The following is a 22,805-nucleotide window of genomic DNA, read 5'->3' on the forward strand; positions in this document are numbered from 1 at the left end:
ACTTTCCTGTTGCCATTTTACATAAAATGTCAGTAGTTGAATGGCAGCAAGGTTCATTCTATAATGAAAAAGAAAGATGGCTCCTGATAATGTAGAGAATTTAAAGACAAGGAATTTGGAGACAAAGGAGTAGTTTGTTATTAGTCTTCCTTAAGCCATTATTAATGAGAACTTTTGTATGATGTAAATGTTTCTACATCTTAGACTAATGTTTTTGAATTCACTAATGATGACTTCATAATATTATCATAAACGCGTGTGACAACTAATTAAATTAAATCACATGGGAGAAGGGTGAACGTACAAAAGTGGAAGATCTTTGTGTAAGGAAAAGAAAGAGGTAAAAAGTAAAGACATAAAAGAGGAATCTTGCTATTTAACTATTGATTTTTCAAGAGCACGCGTTAAGGCACCCCTACAGCTTAGATGAAATTCATCTGAATCTGACGATTTACGAAGGTCTGTCTGACCATCTGATGTGTAGGTGTGTCTCGCAAATCTCCCCAGACAAATTATGTCGGGGCTGAGAAGGATTGGAAGGATCGTTTTGTATTCAGGAGATACAGTGGGTACGGAAAGTATTCAGACCCCTTTAAATTTTTCACTCTTTGTTTCATTGCAGCCATTTGGTAAATTCTAAAAAGTTATTTTTTTTCTCATTAAAGTACACTCTGCACCCCATCTTGACTGAAAACTGAAAAAACACAGAAATGTAGAAATTTTTGCAAATTTATTAAAAAAGAAAAACTGAAATATCACATGGTCATACGTATTCAGACCCTTTGCTCAGACACTCATATTTAAGTCACATGCAGTCCATTTCCTTGTGATCCTCGAGATGGTTCTACTTCTTCATTGGGGTCCAGCTGTGTTTATTTAAACAGATAGGACTTGATTTGGAAAGGCACACTATATAAGACCTCACAGCTCACAGTTCAAGTGGCTGCAGAACAACTCTTTGACCATTCTTGACTGGCCCAGCCAGAGCCCTGACCTAAACCCAATTGAGCATCTCTGGAGAGACCTGAAAATGGTTGTCCATCAACCTTCTCCATCCAACCTGACGGCACTGTAGAGGATCTGCAAGGAAGAATAGCAGAGGATCCCCAAATCCAGGTGTGAAAAACTTGTTGCATCATTCCCAAGAAGACTCATGGCTGTACTAGCTCAAAAGGGTGCTTCTACTCAATACTGAGCAATGGGTCTGAATACTTATGACCATGTGATATTTCAGTTTTTCTTTTTTAATTAATTTGCAAAAATTTCTACATTACTGTTTTTTCAGTCAAGATGGGGTGCAGAGTGTACTTTAATGAGAAAAAAATGAACTTTTTACAATTTATCAAATGGCTGCAATGAAACAAAGAGTGAAAAATTTAAAGGGGTCTGAATACTTTCTGTACCCACTGTATAAGATTCTGTCAGATACATCTCCTCTTCAAGTTGAAAACACATGAACCCTAGGCCAGGCTGAGCACTCAAGTGTAATGAGAGGAGGTGGTTCAGAAGAAATAGCTGCCTGCAGAAAAGAAAACGTTTGGCTGGCAGCTATCTTATGCATAGAAAGTAGCAGAAGATGAACCCATACTAGGAAAGTAACAAAATATGGTAAGGTCATGCTATAACTTACTACTGTGAACAAAAAATACTGACAAAAGCCTAAAACTGAAGTTACAATTTACAGCTATGGACTAATGAGATGAGTGAGACTCTTCACGGACCAGATGCATCGGCCCCGTGGCTGGATCAGTAACTGGCACAGACCTCCACTTCAACTCAGACTTCGATCGCAGTATTTCGGGGGCTAATGTGCCGGGAGCAGTGCAGGATCGCTCCCAGCACATAGCACCGGGTATCAGTTGTGACAATCAGCTGACACCCGGCACAACTTGCGTGAGGCCGCGATCGCATTCTGCGTAATAGTACGTCCCTGGCCCAATAGGCTCAGGGACATACTATTACTGACCATGTCAGAAAGGGGTTAAAGATGAAGAAATAATGACATGGCTGCTTTCCTCACCCGACCTAAACACTATGGAGAACTTGTGGGCCCTTCTTAAATGGGAGGTTACAGTCACTTCTCTGACCAGAGTCTGGGAGGCTGTGGTTAGTGCTGCCCAAAAAGTTGATTGTCAACAGATTAAGAAACTGACAGACTCCATGGATGGAAGGCTTAGGACTATTATTGAAAAGAAGGGTGGATATATTGATCACTGATAATTTTTTTAGGAAGTGTCAGAAACTTAATTTTATACTTTTTTGAGTTGTTTGGTTATTATAACTGGACGGCCGCCTCACTAGACGGGGCGTGGTCTTGTTCAATACAAGTGTATGACACGAGGCCAGGCCCAATAGACAGGCTCTGGCCGATAGTATGCATAACGCAAACATCACTGCTGTTCCCGGCGCAGAAATCGGTGATACTTCGCAGCACACAGTGCCTGTGCTGGGGGGATTCTTAAGTCTGCAGTCACACAGAGTGACTGCAGACTTATCAATTTAGACAGGACAACCCGTTTAATGGTGTATCCTGTTGATATGCAAAATATGTCTCCTGCAGTTGGGAATTGCTTTTACTGAAGAATATTGAGTCCTTGTAGCCCTAAAATGAGACCGGTGGGCAAAGGCGAACACAAACAGAAAAGAACTCCTCTGCAGAAACACCCTTTGTAGTCCAAAAGCTCATCGAAATGCACCCCTTCATGTGGCCATGACAAAAAGCTGCTTGCGCCTTTGGAGCTGGAAGTGGGCACCGTTAGCACTTTGGCCTCTGTGCTGATGCATAGGTTGCACCAATGGTGTACCCGCCCCAAGCTGTAAACACTCTATATGTCGCCAAATTATGTCTTACTATGACAATATATTACTGAGATATACTTTTAGAGGAGAATTCGTCTGTATTAGAACTTCAGTTCTAAAAAATAAAATAAAAAAAAGGTCCTTGATATGCTAAAACGCAAACAAAAATAGGTAAACATACACTTGTACTGCCTGTCATTGTTCTTCTGAGATAAAGGTAATTTGAAAGATGACTAAAAATGAGTAATTTTTTTGTGACCAGTAGCTTTATTTTTGATTAATGGACAGAGTAACAGACAACAAAATATATAGCTAAGTATTATAGAATCGTATTTTGGCCATCTGTATTTACAATTACCATTTATTTTGGCTAGGTAATACGTTTTGGGCAAAATATTTACTTGATCAAATATGGCGATGTCTGATTAATAACAAAAGAATTTGGATAAAAATGAATTCATAAAAAAAATCCACTTGGTTCAGTATACAAAGCAATGTGTATTCTAGATTAAGAGGTATAAGACACATAAAATCTAGAGGCTAAATGAAATCCGAAGTCTGCTGGGTTTCTCTACATTGTTGACTGAAAATGAAAATCCCGATGGTGTTACTTTGTTAGGATAAAGATAAATCAAAAAGCAGAAATATGGGTGGAAGAAACAAAAGATGAAAAATGCTCAGAATTACAATGTGCCAAAAGGAAACAAAGAAAAAAAGCATGTGGATCTATAAACTGAACCCATGCATCGAGTGTCCAAAACCAGGCGTTAACTATAAACTCTACCTTAAAAACTATGCCAGATGGATTAATTTAACAACTCAGTTTTACAAGATATACAGAAAAGGAGTATGGGTTTCACTTCAGTCATAGAGGGGCCTGCAGTACATTTCAAGAAATGCATTGTAGGCCCTACTGGCACTTGCAAGGGCAAATCGCACCTTTTTTTGTGGGTGACCTGCTAAAATTCATTTAGTGGAGGCCATAAAATCGAAAAGAAAAATGAAAAGAAAGGTTATCTGGTTTCACATTGGCTATAAAACTCTGTGTGCACTGTCATAACAATAATAAGGTGAAGAATTGTATATGCCAAACCGCTAGTAAGGAACCAGTAAATTCCTCTGGAGGTGTTCTGGGTGACATCATAAGCCACATGAGAAGAAGCCTGGAGTGGTCACAGCAAGTATAAGAAACTTTTTACAGCCATTTATGACCTTTCTTATTGAGTTTGGGCATACTGGGTATAGATTTTTACCTTTGTAATTTATTTCATTAACACAATATTTTTTGCAAGCCAATAGCATGTTCAAAGACAGGATGCTCATTCCAGAGTCGAGTTATTTCCAAGAAAATAACAAGATCTTTGAAGTCGGAAAATTACAAGTCCATTGCACCCTGAACCAGATGACATGATGGCTGTTTAAAAAAATATATATTCCTATAATTTCACATCAATGTTGAATGTCTACATTACATCACATTGAATACATATTCCATCTGATGTCCAGGTGCGGGGAATCTCCACTTTTCCAGAAAGGCATGGCTAATAGTGAGGAATATTTTAAATGATTGTAGCAAGGCAAAAACTAAAATCCAGAGGAGCCTTAAATGTTTACTAAACTGCAGACGCCTGATGGGTCTCCCACTAATAAGGCCTCATGGACAGGTTTTATATTCATCCCAATATGGGTTTATAGTGTACCCCTGTACCTTTCCAAATTCATATATAGGCAGAGTTTTTTATATTTTTATTAAGGGGGTGTCTGAGAAAACCATAATCAAGGCGTGCTCCATTTCATTCTGTATATTGCAGTTTCACAAAAGCGTAATACAGGAGCTTTTCTGTGGCCAGGCCTAAAAGCAGGTCTGATCACCTGCACTAACAAGCATCATAGATCCTTCTACATCCGTAGATCTTTTGGGATACTTCATGTAGAAGACACTTGAAACATTTTTTTGAAAAATCAGAATAATATGGCAAAAGGAGATTAAAAAAAAGTCTGGTCCGAGTATTGCACCTAGTTTCTCAGGTCAACAAGCATGAGCAATCAGACAGATGAGCTGTCATGGGTCTACAACATCTGTGACAGATCCCTTTAACTTCTTGTATAGCACAGCTAGAAGGATCACTATATATGCGAAGTGAATGTCCATCTAAACTGATTGGCTGGGTACGACCACATGGCTGCAGTCAGCTCAGATCAAAATAGTTTATATTTCGGTTTTTTAAGGCACATTCCCTTTAAAAAAAAGATATGTTGTTAATATCAGAGTTTTATGCTAAAAGTAATTTTAAAAAAGTTTTACAAAGATTTTTTTTTATATTTACACATTACTATATAGATCAAAAAATACAAACATTTTGTACTTTCCATACTGGCCACTAAGCCTAATGTTAGGATCATACTACCTTTTCTGAATATATCCATTTTCAGAAGTCACATGAGACCTACTGGCTCTGTCTTTTTGACTTCTTCAGCAGAGCTTTTAATTTATACCTTGATTTGGGTAAAAGTCATTGTGAAGGGAAGGGGAGAAGGTGAGCTGTGACCATCACCTGCTGTGTTTGATGAATCCTGCATTATCTACTGAGTATACAGGTGTTTTCTGTCATTTTACTCCTGCTTGTAATAATAATGACAACTATAAAACTCATCAGAAGATGGAGTAGGAGTTTACTATTTGGCGAAGTGGCCAGTGTGAAAATAATACGATTTCTGTAATTTTCTTTAATTCAGATAATGTTTTTATTTTCAATTTTAAAATGACTATCAAAAGAGTATAAAAAATACAGTTAACACAAAAAACTGATTAACCAGTGCAAGGCTGGACCATTTACCCCTGTTCCTGACCAGTCACATTTTCAGTTTTTTTCATACATGTGGTTTAAAGAGTTATAAATGTATTATTTTATAAATCTCTATATATCATTTTCGGCCTCTTCTCGTTCGGATATTCAAGTGATTTTTGCATCTTTTTTTTTCATTATACATGGGTCTTAATTTTTATGTCACTGACATATTCTTTTGCTGACATTGGGTGATATCAGAGGGAAAAAAGTGTCTGTTTTTCCAATTTTTATGGCCGCAAAGGACCACTAAAATGCATTTAAAAATTTGTTCCCCATTCTGTAATTCTTTTTAGATACAAAACGTGTTTTTTTCTTATGGAGGCAGGGCTAGTAACAATGATTTGGATTGGCAGTGGCAATTCATTGACCCCTTAACAACCTTGGGATTTTTCGTTTTTGCATTTTCAATTTTTGCTCCCCTTCTTCCCAGACCCATAGCATTTTTATTTTTCTGTCAATATGGCCGTGTGAGGGCTTATTTTTTGCAGCACAAGTTTACTTTTAAACGCCATCACTGGTTTTACCATATTGTATACTGGAAAACGGGAAAAAAGTGCGGTGAATTTTTTTTTTTTTTTTTACCACGTTCAATGAATGCTAAAACTGACCTGACATTATTATTTTCCAGGTAATTACGAGTTCATAGACACCAAACATGTAGAGGTTCTTTTTTATTTAAGTGGTGAAAAAAAAATCCAAAGTTAGCTGAAAAAAAAAATGGCACCATTTTCCGAGACCCGTAGCGTCTCCATTTTTCGGGATCTGGGGCCGGGTGAGGGCTTATTTTTTGCGTGTTGAGCTGAAGTTTTTATTGATACTATTTTGGGGCAGATGTGATGTTTTGATTGCCCGTTATTGCATTTTATTGCAATGTTGCGACAACCAAAAAAAGTGATTCTGGCATTTAGAATTTTTTTCTCGTTACGCCGTTTACCGATAGGATTAATTCTTTTTTTATATTGATAGATCGGGCGATTCTGAATGCGGCGATACCAAATATGTGTATGTGGGTTTTTTTATTATTTTATTTTGAATGGTGTGAAAGGGGGATGATTTAAACTTTTGTATTTTTTTATATTTTTAAAAACATTTTTTTTACACTTTCTGCATGCTTCAATAGTCTCCATAGTTGACTAGAAGCTGCAGTTGTCAGATTGCCTCTGCTGCATACAGGCGACAAGCAGATCGCCTGTATACAGCAGATGTACTCACTTGCTATGAGCGCTCATAGCAATCGAGACATGACAACCACAGGGGTCTGCTGCAGACCCCGGGTTGTCATGTCCACCCATCAGTGACCCGCGATCAAGTGACGGGGTCACCGATGGGCGGGGCTAATGCCACACTTCTGGTGCGGCGACGTTAAATGCCGCTGTCAGAGATTGACAGCGGCATTTAACGGGTTAATAGCCGCGGGTGGATCGCGATTCCACCCGCGGCTATTGCGGGCACATTTCAGCTGTATAAATCAGCTGACATGTGCCCGGTTCAGTGCGGGCTCAGCGCCGGAGCCCGCGCTGAACCGGGGGTGATGGCCTGGGGTGTACTAATACACCCCGGGCCAGAAAGGAGTTAATTATTTATTCATTTTATTTTACACATTGTGCCCCCCATAAGGTCATGAAAGTCCCCTTTGTGGGGGTATTTCAATGTTTAACTTTTTTTATGTTCATCTTATTTCCCTTGTAACTAGGGTTGGCATATTAGCCCCAGTTACGAGGGAAATGCAGTTTTCTGGCTGCATAGCAGATCTGACTGGGTCTCCTATGACCCAGCAGCTCCTGCTCCCTCCGTATACACAGCAATCACATGACCGCTGTGTATAGAAGAGAAAGAGCCATCTGTGCCTCCTATTATGGCATACACAACTCTAGAGAAGGCACAGACAGTAAGAAGCCTTCTCTATGGGCACTGCAGAGTAGAAGCCGGAACGCCTGCATGTTTCAAGTCTATGTGCGGCCTGGAGTGGTTAAACAATATGTCATTTTCCAGTGATACATTCCCTTTAAACAAATGGTATCTTCTCAACAGAGTTTCCCCTTTACTGGCATAACTGACTAAAGACTAAACATGTAAAACACCTTGATGGCTTGGATCTCTTGATTTCTGTCTGCTCCAGAAACCCAGAAAAAAATGTCTTCACTACAGAGGTGATGTAGAAGGTAGAAAAGTGACTAGACAAGTTATTATGAGTGAATATACATTTATCTCTCCACATCGTATACATAACCGTACATGATAGTAAGACGGGGGCTGCGATATAGAAATATGACCTTGCTCTTGCTGGCACAGTCTATCCGCTTTATGTTTTCTCAGCTGCTAGTAAAATGCTATTAATCAGCACATATATATTCCATTTTACTACTAACATGTTTCCGTACAATAGAACAATCCTGTGTGCCTGCAACATATTTAGCTGTGATCCATCAATTTAATATCTACGATCCATAGGGTCTCCTTGCATAGCTTTAGTCTTGAGTCATAGGTTTTATTGCCAATTTACATAACAGTCAAAACTGATATAATAAATGTATCACAGGCAGAACATTATACTACTGATTCGTACCGATAGACTGCAAGATGTTTTATAGAAATTTGGTTGAGGTCATACATGAAAGGTTAATCATAATCCTCACATGGGTGTTCAGTCTCAAGCCATACCACCTCTGACCTTGTGAGCTCAATCTATTCAGAAAGAAGGGAAATTTCATTGATAAGAAATGTAATAAGATACCTGAAAATAGCTCACACTGCCAATACCAATATGAAAATGTATGCACGAATGGAAAGCTTCAAAGAATTCATTTTACACAACTCGGAGGACTTGTCAGAACCATAATATTTAATGGTGACTGGCTGACAAGCTAATAGTTTCATATGTAACAAGTCTATAAGGTTCTTCTATATTAATGGTAAAAAAAGGTATGTATTCATTAAAGAAGTTGTCCACTACTTGGACAACCCCTTCTCATACCCCACGCTTAGCCCCGATAAAATAAAAAAAGCTTATACTCACTTCTTGTGCCAGCACTGTTCCAGCGCTCACGGTCCTGGGGCTCTCGTGTGGTTGTTATGACACATGAGCCAGGCGACCAATCAGCACTGGCGTCACTGGCAACGCCTTTGGACAAATCTCAAGTATCAAGAGGAAGTCCGGGCTATGGCTGCTCTCACTTCCTCTTGATGTTCGATTTGTCTGACGGTGGAGACAGTGGCACCAGTGGTGATTGGACGCAAGGTTCATGTGTCATAACAACCACACAAGAGCCCGGGAATGCGAGTGCCGACACTGCTGGAACGGCGCCGGCACACGAGATGAGTATAGGCTTTTTTATTTTATTGGCGCCAAACATTTAGATCAAGAAGGGGTTGTCCTAGTAGTGGACAACCCCTTTACAATAATAGAATTTTACCACTTGGATGCAGGACAGAAACCTATTCAATAGCCTTAAACTGACCACACGTGACATAGCTGGTAGATAAAAGTTTATGCCAAACACCTCTGACTGACTTATTTTACAGTAAAACAAAGGATCTGGAATGGTGAAATAATCTTCATTTTTCCTACCATAAGTGTTATCATTTCGATCAGAGGATCTCTGTACCCATTAGATTGTGGGTCGATCTGAATAGTTCAGCCAACATTAAAGGGGTTTCCCAAAACTACAATGTGGTTTTATAATATTGTACATACTGTATACATTTATTTAAACAAAAAAGCAGTCTCACTGTGCCCTATTTATATGACTCAGTCCGTCTTACAATGATATGGGTCTCCAACCAGTAGCCGTGACTTACGGCTTCACATAAGAAAATAATTTTGGTGAGTCCCAAATAATTGAAGATTTTAATTATTTTTGTGACTCACCAAAATTATTTTCTTATATACATTTATTTGTAGCAATATAACCCTTTGGGCTCTATTTACCCTTCATTTATAGGAACTGTCTTTCAATAATTCCTGGTCGATTTTGCACAATGCAGTCTCTATCAGCTGTCTGCGTGCCAGCATGGCTCTGTTTTATCTAGACTCGAGCTTCTACTGTGAGGAATGAGGTTATGGAAAGGAGTGGAGCCTCCTTCATTATGCTGCTGGAGCATGAGCTAGAAAGCAGCAATGTGCCTGTGTACTGGTAATTATCAGGAGCAATGTACTGCAGGATACGCTTTATACAGGGGTCTGAGAGGAGAGATTTACTGCAAGAAAGGGCTGAAAGGAATGATGTACTGAAGGATAGGGCTCCGTCATTGGGCCCGCTGTCAGTCAGGGCTGGGGGCGCGGTTACAGCGGCTGCTCTATATTCTCAGAGCGGTGACTGAATCCACTCCATCATTGCCGGATGGAGTAAAGTTAATTTTCTCCACGCAGTGTTCGCCAAGTGCGGGCACCAAGTAGGTTAGTAGTGCTTGGCCATTCTACAAAGTGTTCAAAGAGTTGGTTTTCAACATAACAATGCCATGTTGCTTGTACTACTGTGAGCAGCCTGCATGGCCTTAATGTGCTACCATGACTTGTATCCCATCTAGCACATCTGAAAAGTCATTGATCAGCAATTGCACTGTGAGCTGCCAAACTTATGCCCAAGTGCATTCAGAGAGGCAGAACATTCCATAGACAACTATTAATAACCTCATTGATAGCAACCAAGGGGTGTAAGTGCATGTATTTCTGTGAGTAGTGCGTGTATTTCTGTGAGTGATGCTCATACTCTATACTGAATAAATCAAGATGTTAAAAAAAATATTGTTTCCATTTTTTCATCATTTGCATATCATGTACATGTCTATCTGTCCTGTGATTTCCATAATTCTTTGACTTTTACTTCTTGCTGTTGCAATTTCAATGTTGAGGAGTGTATTAGTCAAATGGCACAATATTTTAGTGCTGTTTTAGGCAATAGGAGAGCCAGCTTGTCCCTATAATATGCTGCTTTAACATAGGCAGCATAGTCAAATCCCTTTTATAAGCAAGTTACAGAGTAGACCTGGTGCAATAGGTTTCTTGGATTTCATTTTTGAGTTTACATCTCAAAATCCATACAAACACATGGAGGACATACAAACTCCTTAAAGATCTTGTCCTTGGTCAGACCTGGATCCATTACCCTAGTGTTGCAATGACACGAGCTGCCCTTAATTATTCCACCCTTGTGCAGTAAGTGTGTTGGACAAACTGTTACAAATGAATCACACTGCTATCTATATGTCAATATAATGTATAGTGCTTTTTTAATATATTGCATATACAAAGGTTTGGAAGTATACCAATAAAGCAAATTTAGTTGCAGTAAGAAAACATTTACACTAGTTGTTTTAATATATACATATATGCATATATTGCAAATGTTCCATTTTAAATTTTTCAAAACAAATTTTTTGATCTTATTTAATTGCAAAATTTTCCAAATGTATAATTAAGCACGATACAAAAGACTAATCAGCAGACCAATGCAGCACAAAATATCCAACAAAGGTATAATGATATTCATTACTTTTATTGGAAAATGTCAGGAATTTGCAGCAAAATGTGCACATTTTAACATCAGAATTAAATATATGACCTGCAAATCACTTTGATTTAATAGGCAAGAGCTGGAACATTTATGCAGCAGAAACATATGTGTAACTTCATAGCCATAGTAAATTCACCCCTGAAAACTTGTTTTCCTTAAAATGGCCTCACATTTTCTTTCCTTGAATGATATAGTGTCTATAAAGAGCTTCCCAGACATAACCAGTCCCTACTGTAACCAAAGTAGAGTGCACATGGATGTGTTCCCACATTTATCATACACCAGACTGCTGTCTACCTGCTTTGGAATGGCGCAGCAATAAATGGACTGGACTTTTAACTACATATTTTGCTGTGAAAAAGAAGTGCCATGTAGGTGCCATGTCTGTCAGCACTTTCATTTCCTCGGAATTTCATGTTCTGTAAACAAATCAGCCGCCCTGACAGACGTCTTGATTTGTAAAGGTATGTATTTCTCTACTTCCAAATGTAAGCGCTAATGATTTTGCTTTCAACACAACCTCAGACATCCTAAAGAACGTGTGAACAAATCTTATTTCATAGGCTGACGAAACAGCTGCACATTATTATGGAGTATATAAACTACAACGGGCCACATGACCTGTAGGCTTTCATTAGAACAGCAGAAAACCTAAGAAATATTATTTTATATGGCTTTGTTTTATGATACCAGTAGTTTGCACACATTACAAGCCGTGACGTGCCTAATATAATTCTATTGATTCACTGGCGTTATTATAAAAACAAATGTAATTTTCAAGTTCTATTCTACACTCCAGTGTTTGTACATGTAAGGATCAAATTAAAGACGACTTATTAAAATTATATGTATATATACATACAGTGGTCATCATAAGTGAGTACACCCTCTTTGAAAAGAAAGATTTTAATATTTCACTGAACACAAGAACAATTTCCAATATTTTGGCAAGACTGAATTTCATAGAACATTTTTTAATCCAAAATATGAAAGTAAGGTTAGTAATATAACTTTCATTACAATATCTTCAGTTTTACTCAAATTAGTTGATGCAAAAATGAATACATGTATGACTTTCATAATTTTTAAGGACAGCACCAAATCTTCTAGGCATGGAATGGACAAGTTGGTGACATATCGCAACATTTATATTTTTCAAGAACAATCTCTTTTAGAGCCTGGATGCTGGACAGAGAGCGATGCTTCAAAACTTCCTGTAGGTCTTCAATTGGCTTCCGATCTGGAGACATAATTGGCCAATAAATCACTTTCACCCTGTTTTTCTTCAGAAATGCAACAGATGTGTGTTTTGGATCATTGTGATGTTGGAAAAGTGCACATCTACCCAGGGCACGGAGTGATGGTAGCATCTTCTCTTTCAATATAGAGCAGGAAATCTGTGAATTCATGATACCATCAATGAAATGTAGCTCCTGACACATGCAGCATTCATACTGCCCCACATGTGACACTGCTCCCACCATGTTTCACTGTAGGCACCATGCATTTAGAAAAATGAATATAAAAAAGATTCATATTGAATTTTTTTGCAGAATTACAACAACCTAAAAACCCCAATTCTAAATTTCGACTTTTTTCACTTTCCAGTGTTTATCAATCGGGTTTATTTATATTTTGATGGATCAGACTTTTACGAACACGGTAATAGTAAATCCTAATTTTTAATGGGACAAAAAGGTGTGCCGCTTAGTGGGTTTCATAGGAGCATCGTCATGACAAGCAAAGGGATTTTCAGCAGACACCTGGCTGTCATGTCGAAACATTGGCAAAGCATGAAGAACGAGGTAACACTGCCCCGCTCCACCTGACTGCGTACTTCTGGGCTGATGACAGCATGGAACAGTGCACTGATGTGCAGCACGCTGTAAATGCCACTATCATAGATTGACAGGGTCATTTAAAAAGAGGGGGGGGGCTTGGAGCCCAACATGCACGGCACTCTTTGTTAGGGGGTTAAATCAAGCCTGGCTAATTGAACAGTGGCTATAGGGAGAAAATGAAGTCAACGCGGGGTGATTACAACACAGTCACTGTGTAGTAAGCATAACAGCCCCCTGCACCACTCCAATGACTAGAAGTGAGTGGATGTAGGGAGAATAAAATTCTATTATCTTCTTGTAGCTGCTGCTCCAGGAAACCAGCCAGTCAGGATTTAAATCCTATTTACCTGCAGAATACAGCTATTTCTGCAGTTAAATTGCGATTTTGAAAGGTTGCCTTTAAGACTTTTTTACTTTTATTCAAGAAACGTTGTGATTCATATCCATGGTGTGTGCCTGGATTAGCAGCTGTAACATACCTGGCGGCGTCCTTGCATAGTGGTCCATCTCCCACTGTGCAAGAGCGCGCACTTGATCTCCAGTCCAGGGTGTCTCTCTGGCTTCCCTCCATGCTGTCTGTTTGCTTCTGTGTCTGCTGCTTATGGGCGGCGCCCGATCACTTCCTGCTTTTTGTACCTGCTGCAGGCACACCCTTTGTGCGTCCTCAGCCTATTGCTGTCTGTCACCTGGTATTTAAACCAGCTGCCCCATTAACCCATGCCTGAGCATCTTGCCCTGTCAGTTGGCTTTTGTCTCTGACATGCCAGGTCCTGTCTATGTTACCTGTCTTGCAGTATCTGTTCCCATGTCTGTACTGTGTCCTATCTGTGTACCTTAACCTGCAGTCTGTACTCGTTCCTTGCCTGTTCGTTCCGCCTTCCTGGAGGCTGTATTTCCAGGCCAGTCTGAACACGCTCCTTGCCTGTTCGTCCTGCCTCTCTGGGGGCCGTATTCCCAGACCCGCTCCTGTATCCCGCTGCAGTGTCGGTCTCCTCCGTACACTCAGTTCCAGTCTGAACTCTCTCCTATCTTTTACCTGTTTTTTCTCTATGTCCGTTCCTTTCCTTTTTCTGCCGAGTCTGAACTCGTACCTACTCCTGCTCGTTGTCACTGTACTTCCGTTTGTGAGTTTGTGGTCCACTCGCTACTTCTCTGCAAGTACCCTGTGGGTATCTGGTTCTGCCTTTCCCTTCTAGTCTGTTCCGTGTGAACAGAGCCCTGTTCCTTCCGCGTCTGCGGTTTTCGCTTTGCTCTGCTCTGTCCACCGCGTCTGCGGTTTTCGCTTTGCTCTGCTCTGTCCACCGCGTCTGCGGTTTTCGCTTTGCTCAGCTCTGTCCGCCGCGTCTGCGGTTTTCGCTTTGCTCAGCTCTGTCCGCCGCGTCTGCGGTTTTCGCTTTGCTCAGCTCTGTCCGCCGCGTCTGCGGTTTTCGCTTTGCTCAGCTCTGTCCGCCGCGTCTGCGGTTTTCGCTTTGCTCAGCTCTGTCCGCCGCGTCTGCGGTTTTCGCTTTGCTCAGCTCTGTCCACCGCGTCTGCGGTTTTCGCTTTGCTCAGCTCTGTCCACCGCGTCTGCGGTTTTCGCTTTGCTCAGCTCTGTCCACCGCATCTGCGGTTTTCGCTTTGCTCAGCTCTGTCCACCGCGTCTGCGGTTTTCGCTTTGCTCAGATCTGTCCACCGCGTCTGCGGTTTTCGCTTTGCTCAGCTCTGTCCACCGCATCTGCGGTTTTCGCTTTGCTCAGCTCTGTCCACCGCGTCTGCGGTTTTCGCTTTGCTCAGCTCTGTCCACCGCGTCTGCGGTTTTCGCTTTGCTCAGCTCTGTCCACCGCCTCTGCGGTTTTCGCTTTGCTCAGCTCTGTCCACCGCCTCTGCGGTTTTCGCTTTGCTCAGCTCTGTCCACCGCCTCTGCGGTTTTCGCTTTGCTCAGCTCTGTCCACCACGTCTGCGGTTTTCGCTTTGCTCAGCTCTGTCTACCGCGTCTGCGGTTTCGAATTTGTCTCCCAGTCTGTACTGGACCCTACCCAGCTTGTGCTCTAGTCTGCCTGTTCCTGTATTCCCCGGTGTGGGTCAACAGCCGTGTCCGGAGTCTGACCTGGAGTAGACCCTGGTTCCTCGGCTCGGTTCCTCCCTGGTGCACTGGCGTCGTATGCCGTCGTGCGACCTTGGTCGGATCGGGCAGATACTTAGTTACGCCCCTCCAGGCACTCTCCGGTTCATGGCACAGTGGAATCACTACATAAACACGCACACGCCAGTCAGTCCGGGCGTGTGCATTACAGCATGCTCAGGCCATGGTTCCCGTTGAGCCCCACGGCCTTCGCTCTCTGAGAAGTTTTCCAGCGAATACATGCATTAAAATAAATAAATAATTTTTTTTTTCCCTTTAGCTGAGTTCCAGGCGAATTACGCACCCGTCCAGATGGATCTATCTGCTCTCGTTTCTGCGGATCCGCTACGTTATTATGGGGATCCAAGACAAAGTCGTGCATTTGTGGAGCAATGCATGCTACACTTCAAGTTCTACCCTCTATGTTTTCCCACCGATCAGGTTAAGGTGGCATTCATTATGTCTTACCTGGCGGGTGATGCCTTGGAATGGATCAACCCCCTATATGAAACACAGGATCCGATCCTCCTGGACCTAATGGCCTTCCTGGTGGCCTTTCTAATGGTCTTCGATGATCCTAACCCGGAGGCTCCTGCTGAAGCTTCACTTCCCAATATCCCGGAGCAGCCCCAATGGGTAATGTGTGTGGGTAGCGCAATAGTCCTCCAGCCCAATGAGACTACTGCCCACCCAGAATCCTCACAGGGTGACTATGCTTTCCGGAATACTTCTCCCAACTTCAAGAGGCAGTCCAGACGTGCTAGACGTAGAGGCAAGCCGTCACGCCAGGGTCTGTCCTCCCTGAGACCTCCTGACCCCAACCTTGAAGTCCCTACTGAAGCTTCATCTCCCTGTATCCCGGAGAAGCCCCAACGGGTAATGTGCGTGGGTAGTGCACCAGTTCTCCTGCCCGAAGAGACTTCTGCCCATCCAGACTCCACACAGGAGAACTTCCTGCACCCGGCATCAGATGCTTCACCCACTTTAACCGGTGTGCATGTCCAAGGATGCTCCAAAGCTGTGGTTACCTCAGAGTCTGTGCACCTCTACTACCTGGCGGAGGACCCCCTGTTGCCTCCTGAATCCTCCGGGATACCACTTGATGACAAATGGAGAGAGACTTCTCTACACCCAGTACTCGATACTTTGTCCGCTTCGTCCTGTGAGCCTGACAATGGGTACCCTAAAGTGGTAGTTACCTCCGAGTCTCTACACCCCTCCGACCAGGCAGAGGACCTCCAGTTGTCTCCAGAACCCTTCGGGGTGCTACCTGGTAGCGAAAGGACAGAGACTCTCCTATACTCTGTACCTGATACCTCGCTCGCTTCGTCCAGTGAGTCCAACCTAGTGTACTCCGAAGCAGAGGTTACTCCCGAGTCTCTACACCCCTCCGACCAGGCGGAGGACCTCCAGTTGTCTCCAGAACCCTTCGGGGTGCCACCTGGTGGTGAATGGATAGAGACTTTCCTATATCCTGGATCTGATACATCGCTTGCTTCGTCCAGTGAGTCCGACCTAGTGTACTCTGAAGCAGAGGTTACCCATGAGTCTCTACACCCCTCTGACCAGGCGGAGGACCTCCAGTTGTCTCCAGAACCCTTCGGGGTGCCACCTGGTGGTGAATGGACAGAGACTTTCCAATACTCGGTACCCGATACCTCACCTGCTTCGTCCAGTGAGTCCGACCTAGTGTACTCTGAAGCAGATGTTTTCCCCGAGCCTCTGCACTCTTCTGACCCGGCAGAGGACCTCCAGTTGTTTCCTGACTCCTCCGGGGTACCACCAGATAACAAAGAGACAGTGACTTTTTTTCACCCTGTACCTGATAACCTGTCTATTTCTTCCTGTGAATTTGACAAGATGTACCTCGAAGCAGAGGTTATCCCCGAGTCTCTACACCCCTCCGACCAGGCGGAGGACCTCCAGTTGTCTCCTGAACCCTTCGGGGTGCTACCTGATAACGAATGGACAGTTACTCTTCTATATTCGGTACCTGATACCTCGCCCGCTTCATCCAGCGAGTCCGACCTAGTGTACTCCGAAGCAGAGGTTACCCTCGAGTCTCTGCACTATTCCGACCCGGCGGAGGACTCCCAGTTGTTTTCTGAATCCTCCTGGGTACCACCAGATAACAAGGTAACAGGGACTTTTCTACACCTTGTACCTGATACCTCGCCCATTTCATCCTGTGAGTTTGACAAGATGTACCCCGAAGCAGAGGTTACCCCCGAGTCTCTGCACTCCTTCAACCCGGCGGAGGACTTCCAGTTGTCTCCTGAAACCTCTGGGGTGCTACCTGATAATAAGTGGAGAGAGACTTCCCTGTGTGCTGTTCCTGGTACTCCACCTGTTTCGTCTGTTGCTGAGGATGGCTGGATAGGAGGTAGCATCCTAGCTACCCAGATGAGACCAGTTTCTCCAGTGGACAGTGGAAGTGATCTACTTGAAGTAAAGGATTGGCCCTCGAATTCCCTGCGGAACATTCTGGCAGGCCTGAAGAAGAGGGGGCGTAAGGGGGGGTACTGTAACATACCTGGCGGCGTCCTTGCATAGTGGTCCATCTCCCACTGTGCAAGAGCGCGCACTTGATCTCCAGTCCAGGGTGTCTCTCTGGCTTCCCTCCATGCTGTCTGTTTGCTTCTGTGTCTGCTGCTTATGGGCGGCGCCCGATCACTTCCTGCTTTTTGTACCTGCTGCAGGCACACCCTTTGTGCGTCCTCAGCCTATTGCTGTCTGTCACCTGGTATTTAAACCAGCTGCCCCATTAACCCATGCCTGAGCATCTTGCCCTGTCAGTTGGCTTTTGTCTCTGACATGCCAGGTCCTGTCTATGTTACCTGTCTTGCAGTATCTGTTCCCATTTCTGTACTGTGTCCTATCTGTGTACCTTAACCTGCAGTCTGTACTCGTTCCTTGCCTGTTCGTTCCGCCTTCCTGGAGGCTGTATTTCCAGGCCAGTCTGAACACGCTCCTTGCCTGTTCGTCCCGCCTCTCTGGGGGCCGTATTCCCAGACCCGCTCCTGTATCCCGCTGCAGTGTCGGTCTCCTCCGTACACTCAGTTCCAGTCTGAACTCTCTCCTATCTTTTACCTGTTTTTTCTCTATGTCCGTTCCTTTCCTTTTTCTGCCGAGTCTGAACTCGTACCTACTCCTGCTCGTTGTCACTGTACTTCCGTTTGTGAGTTTGTGGTCCACTCGCTACTTCTCTGCAAGTACCCTGTGGGTATCTGGTTCTGCCTTTCCCTTCTAGTCTGTTCCGTGTGAACAGAGCCCTGTTCCTTCCGCGTCTGCGGTTTTCGCTTTGCTCTGCTCTGTCCACCGCGTCTGCGGTTTTCGCTTTGCTCAGCTCTGTCCGCCGCGTCTGCGGTTTTCGCTTTGCTCAGCTCTGTCCGCCGCGTCTGCGGTTTTCGCTTTGCTCAGCTCTGTCCGCCGCGTCTGCGGTTTTCGCTTTGCTCAGCTCTGTCCACCGCGTCTGCGGTTTTCGCTTTGCTCAGCTCTGTCCACCGCGTCTGCGGTTTTCGCTTTGCTCAGCTCTGTCCACCGCGTCTGCGGTTTTCGCTTTGCTCAGCTCTGTCCACCGCGTCTGCGGTTTTCGCTTTGCTCAGCTCTGTCCACCGCGTCTGCGGTTTTCGCTTTGCTCAGCTCTGTCCACCGCGTCTGCGGTTTTCGCTTTGCTCAGCTCTGTCCACCGCGTCTGCGGTTTTCGCTTTGCTCAGCTCTGTCCACCGCGTCTGCGGTTTTCGCTTTGCTCAGCTCTGTCCACCGCCTCTGCGGTTTTCGCTTTGCTCAGCTCTGTCCACCGCCTCTGCGGTTTTCGCTTTGCTCAGCTCTGTCCACCGCCTCTGCGGTTTTCGCTTTGCTCAGCTCTGTCCACCGCCTCTGCGGTTTTCGCTTTGCTCAGCTCTGTCCACCGCGTCTGCGGTTTTCGCTTTGCTCAGCTCTGTCCACCGCGTCTGCGGTTTTCGCTTTGCTCAGCTCTGTCTACCGCGTCTGCGGTTTCGAATTTGTCTCCCAGTCTGTACTGGACCCTACCCAGCTTGTGCTCTAGTCTGCCTGTTCCTGTATTCCCCGGTGTGGGTCAACAGCCGTGTCCGGAGTCTGACCTGGAGTAGACCCTGGTTCCTCTGCTCGGTTCCTCCCTGGTGCACTGGCGTCGTATGCCGTCGTGCGACCTTGGTCGGATCGGGCAGATACTTAGTTACGCCCCTCCAGGCACTCTCCGGTTCATGGCACAGTGGAATCACTACATAAACACGCACACGCCAGTCAGTCCGGGCGTGTGCATTACAGCAGCTCATTCCTATTCAAACAGAAGTCAGATATCTAAAATGAATAAAGGCTTCTGCTATCTCCATTGCCATAACACAGGATGCAATGATTACCGTGTATATACCACAGGACTCGGTAATCAGAGACACATGTTATAAAAGTGGGCAACAGGGTAGACACATTGAATTAACATAACATTATGTCTGCAAAAACTTTTCTTGCCTCCAAAGAAAAACCTCTCTAACCTTAAAAAAAATTCAGTGTAATCTTGTAATATCAAAAAGGTACTGAGCACCAGTTAAAAAGATATAAACTAAAAATTGATAAAATATCTCTAGAATGTAAACGATTTTAGAGCATGCTTTTCTGAATCAAGTGACATGTTTTAGCTGAGCAGCTCATATACTGAAGCCATCATTCTGTCTTTCCCTAACAAGTTAATAATTCTGTGCTGATTAATGGGCTTGTCCACAACTTTGTTTTTATTAACGTCACAGACTGGTATAAAATAATAAAAAAAGTAATATGTTATCAGTCCTCTGTTGCTCACAAGCACTTACTTTAGGCTGTGTGTTGGTCACTTTTGTGGCCAGTAATTGGCAGCAGCGGTCATAAGTCCATCCACAGGAAGCAGAAAGTAGAGACCGGTGGGCAACCCAGGAAGTATCACTGGACTGGCACTCTTTAAAAAATGTAAGTAGTTAGACAACTCCCTCAACTTAAAGAAAAAGTCTGGAAAACATTTTTATTTCATAAACTGTCCTAATTACTTATGTAATGATGTGTAAGTGTATTGCTATACTTACCGGTCACCATCTTCTCCCGTTTCAAGCGCTGCTCCGTTCCCATATGAGTATGCCTCTTTTTTGCTGGCTCACCATTGTTTGGGGAGGAGCAACTTCCTTCAATGTAAGCCTATGGAGCCTCAAAACGAGACTCCATAGACTTACAGAGGGAAAACAAATACCGACTCATACATAAACCTGTGTATGAGCTGCTTAGTCTGTTGTTAGTTCACGGTGGTAAGAAGAGCACTGGAGCGACATTGGAAACAAGGAAAGACTAATCGTTAAGTATACTAAAACACTTACTCATAATTATATAAGTAATTAGGACAGTTTATAAAATAAAAATTTTCTTTAATAAAATAAAACTCAGCTTTTCTGATACCAAAGACCAAATCTCCTGTACAAATTTGTAGAAAAAAATAGTTCTTAAAAGCTGCAATTTATTGCAGGTTTCGCTTATAAATGTATAATCCATAAAATGCATGTCTCGTCTTTTAAGGATAGGAGATACTGCCAGCATGTCTCAGCCTGATTGGCTAAAAGGCACCACATGTCTACAATAGAAGCATTTAAAAATAGGATTTTCACTGCCTGCAGCCACCTAAATACCTAGTACTTAAAGAGGTTGTCCACTACTTTTTCATTGATGACCTATCCTAAGGTTAGTAACCTATAGCAAAAAACTGGCCAGCACATCTTTATTGTGAACAGGTGCCAGCTGCAATGACTACATAATATACAAAAAGAAAGTGCACAGCAGCACTGTGGCGCACAAGTTGGCTAATTCATGTATGCCCATCAACCACAGCAAGGTGACTTCCTTCTGATGGGTCACCTTGCCGTGGTTGATGGGCATACATGAATTGGCCAATTTGTGCGCTAAGAACCTTATAATAATAATAATCTTTTTATTTATATAGCGCCAACATATTCCGCAGCGCTTTACAATTCAGACAATTAACAGACATTATCGGCACTGTCCCCATTGGGGCTCACAATCTACATTCCCTAACAGTATGTCTTTGGAGTGTGGGAGGAAACCGGAAAACCCAGGGGAAACCCACACAAACATGAGAACATACAAATTCCTTGCAGATGTTATCCTTGGTGCGATTTCAACCCAGGACCCCAGAGCTGCAAGGCTGCAGTGCTAACCATTGAGCCACCGTGCTGCCTTACTTCATTTTTTGTAAGTTCAATGAGTGACAATACAGTCTAAATTTAATGTTTCCAGAGTCTCCATATATTTTTACCCTTATAGAGTGCTGCTGTGCTCTTTCCTTTTGTCTATCCATAGGATAGGTCATCAATGTCCGACACCTGGCGACAACCCAGGCGGTCAGTTGTTAACAGTGTCGGCAGCAGCAGCTGTAAGTACTCGCCATCATGTGTAATGAATTATACCTGTTTGTATTTAAGAGTTGTATGCCCAACCCCCCATTATACCACTAGAAGACACAATGGCTCGAAACGCATAATCGGATTGTTCATAAGTGTTTTGGGTCCGAGTGTCATCAGTGTATCAGTTTTTACCATCAGTGTGTCATCAGTGTCTGGTCCGTGTGTCGGTTTTTACCATCAGTGTGTCATCAGTGTCTGGTCCGTGTGTCTGTTTTTACCATCAGTGTGTCATCAGTGTCTGGTCCGTGTGTCTGTTTTTACCATCAGTGTGTCATCAGTGTCTGGTCCGTGTGTCAGTTTTTACCATCAGTGTGTCATCAGTGTCTGGTCCGTGTGTCTGTTTTTACCATCAGTGTGTCATCAGTGTCTGGTCCGTGTGTCAGTTTTTACCATCAGTGTGTCATCAGTGTCTGGTCCGTGTGTCTGGTTTCACCATCAGTGTGTCATCAGTGTCTGGTCCGTGTGTCTGTTTTTACCATCAGTGTGTCATCAGTGTCTGGTCCGTGTGTCTGTTTTTACCATCAGTGTGTCATCAGTGTCTGGTCCGTGTGTCTGGTTTCACCATCAGTGTGTCATCAGTGTCTGGTCCGTGTGTCAGTTTTTACCATCAGTGTGTCATCAGTGTCTGGTCCGTGTGTCAGTTTTTACCATCAGTGTGTCATCAGTGTCTGGTCCGTGTGTCAGTTTTTACCATCAGTGTGTCATCAGTGTCTGGTCCGTGTGTCAGTTTTTACCATCAGTGTGTCATCAGTGTCTGGTCCGTTTGTCTGGTTTCACCATCAGTGTGTCATCAGTGTCTGGTCCGTGTGTCAGTTTTTACCATCAGTGTGTCATCAGTGTCTGGTCCGTGTGTCAGTTTTTACCATCAGTGTTTTATCAGTGATATTCATATGTGATAAAACAAATACTTTTCAAAGCTTCTACTATACATTCCAATGTTAATCAAGAACAGCTCATGGTGTGCTTTTATCCATGAAAATGTACTTGACTCACAGATGTCTGAATGAGGCCTTAGATATTAGCAATCCAACTATAAGTGAGATGCTATGAAATGTATTAGCTCATTCCAAAATAAACAATTAAATAGATAGGAGGCTGATTTTAAGGTGGCGGCAGGGCTCCTTACCTACTCAGCCACACATATGACATGACCCCGTCTGGCCATAGATATCAATAAAGTCCTACGTCAATGCTTCTACACATCTCTTTAACAGTGCCCTAATTTTTCATGTAAAGCCATAAAC

At 43.3% G+C, this 22,805-nt stretch overlaps 1 protein-coding gene across 6 annotated transcripts in view; it reads right to left on the reverse strand.

Moving 5' to 3' along the window:
• The window catches only part of BBS9 (Bardet-Biedl syndrome 9), a 590,293-nt gene that overhangs the window by 24,241 nt on the left and 543,247 nt on the right, over positions 1-22,805 (reverse strand). For 3 of the 6 annotated variants that reach the window (XM_073678270.1, XM_073678268.1, XM_073678267.1), the window contains one exon: positions 12,253-12,558. The exons of the other annotated variants lie outside the window; for them this stretch is intronic. In XM_073678270.1, coding sequence (XP_073534371.1) covers positions 12,268-12,558 — 291 coding nt within the window. In that variant the 3' untranslated portion in view covers positions 12,253-12,267. Of the gene's footprint in view, positions 1-12,252; positions 12,559-22,805 lie in introns of those variants that run through there. 6 annotated transcript variants of the gene reach the window in all.

Source organism: Phyllobates terribilis, unplaced genomic scaffold (genome assembly GCF_046119375.1).
Source record: "Phyllobates terribilis strain yellow unplaced genomic scaffold, ASM4611937v1 Scaffold_4__5_contigs__length_816908805, whole genome shotgun sequence".
NCBI classification, from domain to species: Eukaryota; Metazoa; Chordata; class Amphibia; order Anura; family Dendrobatidae; genus Phyllobates; species Phyllobates terribilis.